At 21.1% G+C, this 13,590-nt stretch overlaps 1 protein-coding gene across 1 annotated transcript; it reads right to left on the bottom strand.

Annotated features, from left to right (window-relative positions):
- Positions 1 to 11,285: 11,285 nt before the first annotated feature.
- Positions 11,286 to 12,439, bottom strand: PGO_001915 (variable surface protein; the record flags this gene model as incomplete). Its single annotated transcript, XM_028691034.1, has 3 exons — positions 11,286 to 11,465; positions 11,596 to 12,297; positions 12,383 to 12,439. 3 exons carry the CDS (start codon positions 12,437 to 12,439, stop codon positions 11,286 to 11,288), a joined length of 939 nt encoding a protein of 312 aa, XP_028546835.1.
- Positions 12,440 to 13,590: the final 1,151 nt, after the last annotated feature.

The following is a 13,590-nucleotide window of genomic DNA, read 5'->3' as shown; positions in this document are numbered from 1 at the left end:
ATACTGTGCACAATGAAGACATAATTTATCAACTGAAAGTATAATTGTCACTATAACAGCAGTAGTTTTTTATAGGTGTTATTATCTGAAAAAAATACCTAATGAGTAACGACATAAGCATGTTACTATTTATTACGTACCTAAATAACAATTATTTTTTTAAATAAGTATTATTAATAGAGTTATATCGAAATTTATTAATTTCGTATTTTGAAGAACAATAATTTCTATATACATTTATTAAAATTTTAAATTATTTGCTCCTTATGGCAGTAATAGCACAATATATTATTTTGTAGTAAATTAAAAATAAGATATAACTTAGATATAATGTTTTTTCTTTTTACATTTTATTTTAGCTGATAATTAATAAACCAGCATGTTATGTGATATTATAATTCAAACATAAATAAATATATATCTACAATCATCATTATTTCATTCACTTTATTTATATTAAAATAGAATAACCTTTACAGAAAGGAACAGTTGTGTACATTTACATTTTTATAATACAAATAATTCCCATTGTGAACATGATATATGTTTTAAAAAGCAATCAAATATATTTTTTCTTTAAAGTATGAACAGATATATATGATATCATTCCTTTGTTCTGCAAAATTATCAAAAAAAAAAAAATACAAGCATTACCTTCATATCGTGGAGATAGTGAAATTAATAATGAAGAATATTAAATCATATAAAAGACTACTGCAAAAAAATAAGGAAGCAATGACAATAAGGTCAAAGAGAATGTAAGAAGATAGTCTATTTTTTAATAGATTGTCTAGAAATCACTAGAATGTACGTAAAGTATATTGTTGTTACATTTAGCGTTCGTTCATTGGTAACTTTGGAAAAATATATCTTATAGAGGAATAATTAAATAATCCAAATGTTTTTCATAAACTTTTGGATTTAGAAAAAAAATTCAATTCACAATACGAGAATGATCCTCCTTGTAATTACACGTTTTCATGCATCCTAAGAGATATGAGTGAAGAGATAGGTTTACACAATTAATTTGAAAATTATAGTCACATCATTTGACATATTAAAAATATAGATAAACATAAACATCTAGAATATGTAATCTTCAGTATGGTCATATGTGAAACAAGGATTACATATGTTATTATGATGAAGAAAAACAGTTATGTTTTTTTTTGGTTTATATGAAATATGTAATAGATTTATTTGAAAATAAATTATTAAATAAATTAAAAAAATATTTTAAAGTAATATATTTAATAAAAAATTGATTATATATATGATCAAAGATACATATAAAACTGTTATGAACGAATTTTTAGAAAAATGTAGGTCGAAAATGGTTCAAAGTTTTAATCTAAATATATGACTTTTTCCACATATTATGTAAAGCAAAATCATTAGCTATGTATATGGTGTTAAAAAAGAACGAACAAAAAGATAACAAATCCATATTATATTCCCGCTTTTATTGTATATATTTCAATAAAAGGTACATTTTGTTTTTCTTGTCATATTATATAATAATTAAGAATTCAGCATCGGTACATAAATGTTTTATACCATTAATTATAATTTACATAGTTAATATTTATATTTTAAAAATGAATATGTTATATGTGCTTTATGAATTTGTTTCGATATGATAGTCTACATTGAATGTTTCACAGTTTTTTAAAATTATATTAAGGTACAAAATTTTTAGTAAAATTAATTACAACAAATTTGGGTTGTAATTTCCAGAGTATAAGTTAGAATACCTGTAGATAAATTATCAAAAATGAAGATTACATTTATCTTATCAATTTAACTGATAGCATGCTTTCTAATTATTCATGTAGCTTGTAAACATTTAGAATTGCCTTTTCGAGGGCAAATAGAAACAAGCTTATACAGATATTTGTTTTAAATAAAAAACAGAAAAAAGAAAATTATCTGGATGGGGAACATATAAATTATCAAAATAAATTCTATGAAATTCTATGAAAATGTAAATATATGGAGATGTAGATATTTTATTTAAATTAGGGATTATTAAAAGTCGCGAAAACAAAACTTAATGGAAAATGTTTTCTAGTAATCCTTTCATAAATTATAAATATCAAAAACTGTTAAGCAGTACATATATAGTTAATCTAAAAAAAATTATATAAAGTGCATTTGTAGTGAAAAATAATGGTTCTTCAAGAACTAATTTACATTAATAATAGAATAGAATTAGTCAACTATTACTGTATATTATGCTTAAAATTGACACAGGATATAACAAAACAGTTTAATCAAAAAGAAAAAAAATTGTCTAGAATGGAATAGATTATAAATTAACATAAACATTATATATATAAATAATGATATTGATTTTTTATTGCAGCAAAATATTAAATTATTTATAGGAATGAACTATAAAAGAAGAGTAACAATAGGAAATTTTTTATAAAGAAAAGTTTATTAATATGATTATTTTTTTTTACAAAAGAACGATTTTATATTTTTAATTTATTTTAGAAAATTTCTTAAAATTTTATTATAATAACTATAATTTGTCTTTTTTCCGAATTTTTTCTGCATGAATATAAATCTCATGCTCGGTACATATAATAAAATAATAATATATTTATTTTTACCCCTCTATTTCCATAATATTATTGGAGAAATGTAAAGTACTTTAACGTCTGATAACTATTTATCTTGTATGTTATATATGCTTTTATTTAGTTTCTTATTTTTAATTGAAAGTGTGTTAATTAATATTTATTTACCATAGTTAAGATCATGAAGGAATTATTTTGTAAAAATGAACATAAATATAAATAAATTCGTTTAAATGCAATAATAGAGACTATAATATTTCTCATTTTTAATGGCACATACAAATTTATAAATATACCCTATTATTAGACAAAAAATATATGTTAATAAAAAACTGCGTGATAATAAATATTCATAAACAAAAACGATAAAATTAACATATATATTATATCATCTTCAATCATTTACATACAATAAGTAACATTTTTTTCTTGCATATTGAATAATTCTTATTCCTGTATTTAAATCAAGACGTTGATTGTGGAATAAGAAATGTGAAGAAAAGTAAAAGGTTAGTATAAAAATTTGTAAAATTAGATCATCATGTGTTATAACGCTAGTTATTTTTATAATATATTTATCATTTAGTGCCTTATGAGTTTTTTTTGTGGATTATATAAATTGTCAATACTACATAGAATTAATATAATAGAAAAATTTTATTTAATATAGAAATTGAAAAGTATTTATATAAAAGTATAATATTATGAGCAAGGAGAGTAAGAATCAATATTTTTACATGAAACTATATGTATAAAGGTAACAAAAACAAATCGATAAACTTAGATGACAATAAGTAAAATTACGACAGCACAGAAAATGAGCAAATAGAAAAATATATAGTTGCACATATATTATATTTTATATAATATAAACCATTTTCTATAAATGCTATGAATATTCAAACGTATTTAACAAATTTTAATACAAATGAAATATATCTAATATAGTTTAATTAGAACGAATTTTAGAAATAGTTTTAAAAATATGGATAAATGTATATATACATTGTCCATACGTTAAAACTTAGTAAATATTTTTTAAAGGAACGTTGAAAAAATGGAAATACAAAAATTATTTATCATATTAATGGAAAAAAAATGATTGCATAAAATACATATAAAAACCTACAAATTACTAATGAAATCTTATATGTGTATATACAATGGAACAAAATATATATCATAAATTATAAGTGGTGTTATTAACATTATTAATGAATGACAATTACATTTTGTCTTATGAATATTCATTTTAAACTTTTATGATATCTAATGTCAACATTATTACATTAAAAAATTATTGAAGTTGAACGTTCTAGTTTAGGGTTTAATATCATTTTATATTATCCAAAATTGATTAAATAAGTAAAACATAAATTTAGGTGTAAGAGTTACAAGAGAAATATATCAACATACGACTATTAGTTACCTTTTGCTTTTATCTATCCTAATCAATTACAATTATTACACTATTCAAATTTTTTGTTATACTTATACATTAATATATTTTACATGAGATCCAATAGAAATTAACAATGTAATGAGAACGCACATAAAAAAGTATGTATACATTTTGGAAAAAAAAATATAGCTAGTATTTATTAATAATTTAGAATGTTTACTTTGAGTGTTACTAATAATAAATTCATTATAATATAATTTTTATGTATAATGAACTGTGTAGTTAAATAAAAGGTGAAAAATGTCCTACAGTTCAAATAATTAACAAAGATAAATTTTAACTTTACTAATTTTTGAGAAGTATAAATATATAAATAACATTTTAGTTATGAATATTTAAATATTGACAAATCAGTATAATTAGAATTAATATAAATATAATCCTATGACATATAGTAAAATTATTATATAAGAATTTTTCTTTATGAATTTTGTTTTCTTTTGAATATTCAACTATTCAATGTGAAGAATTTAAATAACGTTAGATATATTTGCATATTTGAAATAACATATAAATATAAAATGCTCTTATATAATGCATACCAATACACAATTTCAATATGTCTTTTTTCCTATAAAATTTAATGTAACAAATTAATAATGGTTTTACAGTTATGATCAAGAATGTTTAATAGATAAATGCTAATGTATTTAATACGATATGATATGATAAGCATTTACTGTAATTCCATTAACAGTGATGCATCAGTAAATGTTACATTTTCATTTACAAATCATATGTATACATCTCGAATTGCGCTTAATTCATTCAAGTAACAATTTTATATGAAATTAATAGAATTACTATGATTCAACATTTGTAGGAATCAAGACATAAATTTAATAATGAAATATTTATATATGTTTTATAATTTTGAGTGACATATTCATTAGTATTTTTCTATTAGTACACAATAATTTTTTAATGTATTTATTATTACTTACAAAAATGATATAGAATTTCATTTAACTAATATTTCTTTCAGTTATGGATATTTTTTTTAAAATGGAAAGCACCCTGCAGAAAGGTATTAAATATATTTTTCTAATTATTATTTAGTACGAATCATTTTTTATATACATATACATAAATTATATTAAGCAATTTATTGTATTAAACATAATAATATATGTATTTATATGTTTTATTTGAATACATATTTTTTTAACGGGTGTAGTTCTATTAACAAGAGGTTGTTTATGAGGAAACACATAGAAGGATTTATTGATTCTTTTACATAAATATTTAAAATTAAAATACCTTAATAAATAAAATTATTACTTAGAAATATAATAAACAGGACCGTTATATTAAGTAGTTCGTTCAGCACAAAATGATAGGAATGACGCATTTTATAAACTAAATTAAAAGGGTAGTATATTTATAAAACTATTTTGTTCCTATAAAGTAGAAAAATATATTTTTCTATTATGAATACTATGTAGTAATAATTAATACGAAATAAAATAATGAAATTGCTAAATAAAATATAAAAATTTTTTAATATATGTCTACAAATTATAATTGTGTCTATAACCCTACACTTTGATAATTATATTCAAAATCTCATACAACTCATCTGAATAATGACGTTAATATGTTTTTCATTATAATTTTTTTAGATAATGATTCTTTGTTACTTGTATCTTTAAGTGTAAAATAATATTGTAAATATTTTTAAGCATATAACTAATATATAAAAATTACTTCAAGTTGTGTTATTCATTATCAGTATTTTTCATTTATCATATGCTTATATTTTCTTTTTAAAATATTTTAATTAATTTCATATTCATGAATTTATCTTTAATATATATTTCCAGGCGTCCTTACATAGTGTACGAAAGTAACATATATTCGAAACATATAAGTATTGTTGCTGATTTTTTTATCATCTTATAATTTATTCTTGCAAGTTAATGCCTATTATTTTTACATTTACATGGATTTGTTTGTATTATTCAACAGACTGAATTAAATATGGTTATTTTGTCTTATATAGTGTGTTATTTCCATAAAATAACATAAATAAATGTTACAAGCTGATTAGTGGTTTTTACAAATTGCAATTCTTAAGGTATACTTATAGAAAATTTGAATTTTGTAAGATGGTATAGTACAGTTTTTTGTTCTCATAACACAAGGTATAATATTATAGTATCTGTAGATGAATATTTTGTTATCATAACTGAAGATATATATTGTAAATACATTAAATATGTTCGATTTATTACGCATTCATTATATGTATTCTGACGTATATTTTTACATGAGATTTTCATAGTATTATTAAGAGCAAAGTATATTTTCGAAAAAGATATAAATACATACCCACATAATCATTTTTAATTGGTAGTTTAGTAAAATTTTATATGTGTTTTCAATAATTGCATACACATTAACACTTGGTAATATTAATAAAATTTCATAGATTATTCCATTAAAAGGTTTCTTTTATATAGAAACATACAACGATGAATGAAATAAAAATGGAATAACATTGAAGGTTATATAGCACTTATTCGTAAATTGGAGATTTTTTTTTTTTTTGTTTTCTCATTTATAGTATTATTATTTGTTATGTCCAACGTTTTTTTTTATCTTTTTGTGTCATTTTTCCTTCTTATTTTGTATGTTATTAATTGTTTCTCTATATATCCCCTTCAGATCCATTATTTTCCATATTCTCCATTTTATTATATATTATAATTACTTGTTTCTCCTAATATCATCATTTCATATATTTTTCTTTCTTCTATTTCCTCTGCTTATGTAGTTTTTTTACATTTTTCATTAGATTTCTTCTTTATATCTGTCCCCCGTACGTATTTTTTTTCATATTGTTCGCCTTAGAAATCAGTATTATTCCTAAAATTTCTGTTCTTTATTTATATTTGTCCAAGAAGTACTCAAAATCTGTTCTGTTCATGGATGTTAGTATATTCAAACATTCTTTAGAATTACATTCAGAATAAACTAATAAGTCCACTTTATAGTATACGGTATTAATCTTATACTGTAAAAAACAATTCCATTCAACATTGTATTATACTATTTCGCCTGATTCTTCCATATCATTTATTTTTTTATCGAAATGCCTGGACTATAAATTTATTCATATATATATATGATGATTGTATTCTGCTGATTTAATCCAATGCTTAGTACTTCATTTAGATGGTTTATTTTGTTAAATTTTCCTAACACACTTTAAATTAAATCTTGATTTATTTCTGTATTCTTAAATATTTCAACAACATTTTCTAAAGAAAATATTTGAAATTAGAAACTGTTAAAGTTTTTAACTTGATTTAATGTTTCATTTACAATGTTATCCTAATCAGTAACTTTATTCATGGGAGAGATTATTTCTTTGTTTAATAATATTCATCTATTCTATAATACTACATTCATTTAATTTATTAATATTTGTTTTGATATTTTAAACAGCTTTTCTTATTAAATTTTTAATATTTGTATAATTAACATATTATTTGATTTACTCAATAATTCTTAGGTTATTATGGTGCTGATATGGCATATTATGCTTTTCTTGATTGATAGTTCTCATAGCTGATTTAGTCTCTTGGATTATATTTTAGACATTGGATTTTAATTTAATCTTGTTCAAGCATTTGAAATATGAGGAATCATCATATTCTACTTTAGCCGGGCTTGCTTCATGAAAAGGTATTTTTTTTTTTACTACATTGCATAACTTCTTATAAGTATTTTCCATTAATATATGGCTTTTTCCCAGGATTTCATTTCGATAAAAAACATTTTCCTCGTCAATTTTGATAAGAGTCTAATTTTATATTGTACAAAATTTTCATTTATTCAGAGCTTCTTAGTTAAAAATTAATATACACATGTTCTTTATTTCAAATTTTATTTTTCCTAGAGTAGTTTTGTTGGGCGCACAAAGGCTCAAATTACTATGTATATATTATTTAAGTGGGCTCATTTTTTTATTATAATATATATCGTCCTTTTTTTTAGCCACGATCTGAAATGTCAAATAATATGTAATTTCATTGAAGTAATACATTCTATCGCATAGTAATGTACTGGGAAAATGATATATCCTGAATAATTTATGAGATCCTGTAACAGGGAAAAATTGAAGATTCTGCTTTTTGTCACATTAGATGAGAGTGAGACATTATTGTTACGTATGAAAGAAATTTCCTTGATTTAGGTTATTTTGGTGTGTTATGGTTTTATACTTTACTGTATTTATTAGTTAGTTTTGCTTATTATAAAGAAAATATGAAACAGATTATTATGAATTATAGAAATCAATATGAAGTTTATCTGAAAATAATATAGAATATATACATGTACCATAATATTATGGAATTATTAATATTATTTGATTGTTTAATATAATTTAAATTTATAAATGTACATACATTTTTTCCTACATTTTGCATATGTATGTATTAAATACAGTTTTATGGAGTGGTTAAAGCGTATCTCAGAAGAGTTGAAATTATGTGATTACATGAATTCATAAATATAATAACTCCTATTATCCATTATATATTATACATGTAAAATTGCAATATGTCTAATGTTACATTATTTCATTTGTTTTCATTATAGCTGTTTTATATTAATAATAACAACACTTGAAATTATCAAATACGTTTTTTTATAATTAATTCCCTTTTACAATATATTTGTAATATTTTAAGCATAAGTTATTTTATTTATTATTATACATTCTTAATAATACAAGTTAATCTATATGTTTATAAAATAAAATAAACCCTACTACTTATAATCCATTGCATAAAGGAGAAGAATAACTAAGTGAAAACACTTATTACTGTTTAGAAGTGCAATATAAGATAACGTTATATAATCTTTATTTGTAATTTGAATTTATTTGATTTTTACAAGTTGTATGTATATTCCATCTGTACATTATATATAATTAAGTAAAAATAGTAAATAGAATTAATTTATATAAACGATATTTCATATTAAAGAATGTAACACTTTTGAAAAAATGTGTGCATGAAATATGGATAACTTATTATATTAATCTTATTTTATAAAGTAATAATAGAACTATAATACCTTTGAAGTAAGAAGGCATATTACGAATTTCTAAGATATTATTAGTTTTGATTCGCATACATACAGTTACTAAAGTTGAAAATTTTTTACAGTACGCTATAAATAACTAATTATTTTGTCTAATACAACATTAATTTTTATGCTTGTAAAAACAGTTATATACACTTTCATAAGAGTTTTAAAATGGAAAAGATTTTCCTAAGATAAATTTAAGGGTCAGACACGTTTAAATGTTTATAATGGTATTTCTAAATAAATGAATACCAGTGATATAATTTGTATGAATGAAAATTTTATAATTCGATGCCACATTTTCTATAAACTAGTAATACATATTAAATGCAACAGTGTTCTATATTAAGTAAATTTTTTTTTAATTCTGTGTTAAATTGGATACTTTATGAATTATTTGTGCTAAAAACATATATTTAGTGCAAATTTACAATATACCTTAACATATGTAACATATAACTGTTATAAATAAAATTGTTTTAATAGTTTATTATATATATATAACTTTTTAGGACGTATATTTGTAAATACACATTTATTCATACATTTGTGAGAAATAGTTATATATAAATACACTAAAAATTATGTGTACATATGGACTTACACTACATTCAGTAATGAGTTTAACATATTTTTTCCTAAGAATTGTATATTATACTTTTTTTTATGAGTTATATTTTTGGATTCTTCATCTATTGGAATAGTTATCACTTGGGGTATTTAGAAAAATATATTATATATTTTTATGTAAAGTATATATATACATTTTTATTTTATAGAGCAAACAAAAAAGATAAATAAAATGATTTGATTTGTGTAATTTTTTATTAAAGCATAGGGAAAACAGTTTTTTCATTAAGAAGAATATAGGTATGTATAATTAAATATGAAAATTGATAAAATATATTTAATGAAGCCGAATTTTAATCATGATTTAAATGAGGCACTATGCATATTTAGTGAAATTGTATTTTCTTTTTAGTTGTATATTATGTCTTATTTATTTGAAACTGTACAACATATAATTTTTCATTTATGTATATATTATATTTAAAGCACATTTAATTCTATTATTTTTTATCTGCATAATTACACCATGAATTTACCTTTTTTTCTATAATGTTTTTATATTCAGCACAAAAGCATTAGTCTGCTCAATCAGACATATATAAAAACAGACAATATTCATGTTAAATTTATAATTTAATTAACTAGTTATTTTTCATATTTTAAAATCTGAAAATAATGCAATACTATATTATGATAAAATATCATGTGGCGAATTATTATACAGAGCTTTCGCATAATTTACATATACAACATAATAGATTATTCTACTATAACTTAGTATATGAAGATTTTTTAACTTAGTTAAAAATAGTTATGTTCAAAAAACAAATTAATGTAGTATCATATATGTAATATAAAATTTTGACATTAAATAAATTTGGATAACAAAGTGGAAAAAAACAAACGCATATAGAGTAACAAAGAAAATGCCAGAACAAATGATATTTTATATTTTGTGCTCTTTCATATACTAATAAAACTTATATGAAATGCTATTCTGCATCATATTACCATAAATGTGGACACACATAAAAAAAATAGTATTTTTTGACACTATACGATTAATGAGAATATTAATAAAGAAAATATTGTTATAAATAGATGTATATAGTAGATGGAAATGCATTTTCTGCAATAATATAAAATAAAATAGAATAATATATAGAAAAATAATTTATATCAAATATATTAAATTATTATTAGAACATTTAATTACCACTGTACTATTATATAATGCCATATAGTGTATTACCATTTTACATTGAATATATATTTTTTAACATAAAAGTATCGTACTCAAAGAAAAATCCATATTGTTAGAGGAAGAAAAGCTTGAATCATATGCACAATACTTTTATCATATATTTACACATATATTGAATAATGATTTCGACAATATTATATTATGTATACTGATAAATTGTCATATTATATTTTTAATCTTGAATTTTATTCTGTTTAACTAGAATGTATGAATTATTTCATATTTTTGTCAAGATATTGTGAGAAATACTTTCCTTGTAATTTTCTTACAATTTTTCTTATAATTTTAGAACAGGATATTTTATTCAAATTCCATATTCATTCGTGTAATTAGTAGAGTCATATAGTATATTATATACACTATCTGTTGATGCACTACGGTTCATATCAGATAGTTCATATATATCCCATTCATCATCTTCATCATAGAACTCATTTATTTCTTTCTTTAGTTCACGCAATAAGTGTTTACCCAATGGATTAAACTGATTAATAACAAATAAACAAATTTATGTATTGAAAACATGATTTATTTTTAGGTCAATATATTTTATATATAATATAAAATATATTTTATAGTATGTAAATGTATATATATGTAATAGCATATATAACCATAAAAAAATGAATCAAAAGAAGGGATATTAGTAATCCTGCGAATATAGCATATACAATATGACGTCTCTTATCATCCATTAGGTAAGAAAATATCATCTGATATATACTATTACCACAATTTAAGTTTTCTACTTTTTCTTTAAACTTATTAGTATACAATATTATTTCTTCACATAAGTCGTCATTTCTATTAGATTTACAATAATGCTCATAATTACCACGTAATAATTTGAATTTTGATATACAATTTTTAGTATTGTCTTTGCATCCACCTTCATGTTCTATTTCATAGAGACAATTATAAATATCATACATGTGATCAACCTTTTTCATTTCGTTCTCACAAATATCTATTTCCCGATTTGTGCATACATCTTCTGTATAATCCTTATATATTTTTTTAAATGCATCATAAGCTCTTTTTGTAAGTTCATAATTACCTCCTGGATTCATAGTTTTTTTATATAACCAATAAAATAAGTGTTTACAGCCAATGATTTCTGCTTTTTTTTCATTTGTGCTACGTATTTCTCTAAAAAATAACATAGTTTTTTTGCATACATCTTCGTTAAATAAAGTCGCATCATTGGAGTTATGAGTTTTTACACTAGAACAACGACCTTTGTATTGATCATCCTTATCATTTGCACTCTTTCTGACAGTTTCCTCCCATTCATGAAATGAATCTATATATCCATACTAAGAAGAAAATATAACATAATAACACAGAAAAAATTATAAACTTTTGAGGGGGTTATAATAATATTTATGTAAAACCGCGTACACAAATATTACTATCATTTATATTAAAATTATTCAAACATACTTTATTTTTCTCCATGTCTTTTTAGATTATAGACTTATATATTAAAACGTATTAAAATTATAAAAAATTTTGAACATATAAGCATCAATTATTATTAGCAAAAACACATGGTAAGAAGAGGTATATTGATGCAACCTTTTCTAATTGTATATTTGATGTAAAAAAATATGACAAAAATGTTATGGAGGTTAATAAATATGGATAATTATGTGTTATATATAAAATATTTTCTTAACTATTTTAACGCAAAAATAAAAGACATTAATATATTATTTAGAAAAAATAAATATTATTACTTCTCAAAATATAATATTTTGAGTATCACACTATATATACGAATTTTATAATGTTATTAATAATATTAAATATAATAAACAAATATAATGCTATGATTTGCTATTAATCAGAATATATATATATGTATATGATAATATTTTTTCCCTATGATAATAATCTTTATAATAATATATTTATGCTAATTTTCAAAATACTATATATTTGAATAAATAAGATAGCGGCTTATGTATTTATTTAATTCGCTATTTGTATATAAAAAACAGTAGATGTTTTTCACAATAGATTATCTTAATACACATGTAACATATCTAATAATAATATGGACACAGATTATAAACATAACACTTTATAATGCAATTTAGACTAATATTATGCACATGAAGTAATTAAATTACATGTGCATCGTGGTAGATACGTTGTATAATAAGAGAATGATTCACAAAAACTGAGATTGTAAGTTTTCCAAATGGAATGAAATGTAAAAATAATTGTATTCTTATAAATTATGTAATATACGGATTTAGTTTATATATTTTTGATATTTTTTCATTTAATATATATCAAGCAATATATTGAATTAATGAGTCGCCTAACATGCATAAAATGTTAATTTTAGTATTATTAATTGATTTTATAAGCTATTATTCAAATAAAATAAATTTTTACTTAATATTATTAATTTTTTTTTTTTCTTGTATCAATAAAAAATATGGTTTCTCATTATGGTAAATGAAACTAAATGAATATGTAATATATTAACCATTACAATGTATATTATTACGCAAAATTGGGGGGATGAATAAATATGAAAATTTTATCCACTTTTATATTATTATATAAGAACATTATTTCAATTATTCTCATTTTTA

Source organism: Plasmodium gonderi (assembly GCF_002157705.1).
Source record: "Plasmodium gonderi DNA, contig: Pgo-contig_205, whole genome shotgun sequence".
Classification (NCBI taxonomy): domain Eukaryota; phylum Apicomplexa; class Aconoidasida; order Haemosporida; family Plasmodiidae; genus Plasmodium; species Plasmodium gonderi.
This window is presented reverse-complemented; position numbering and strand designations above follow the sequence as displayed.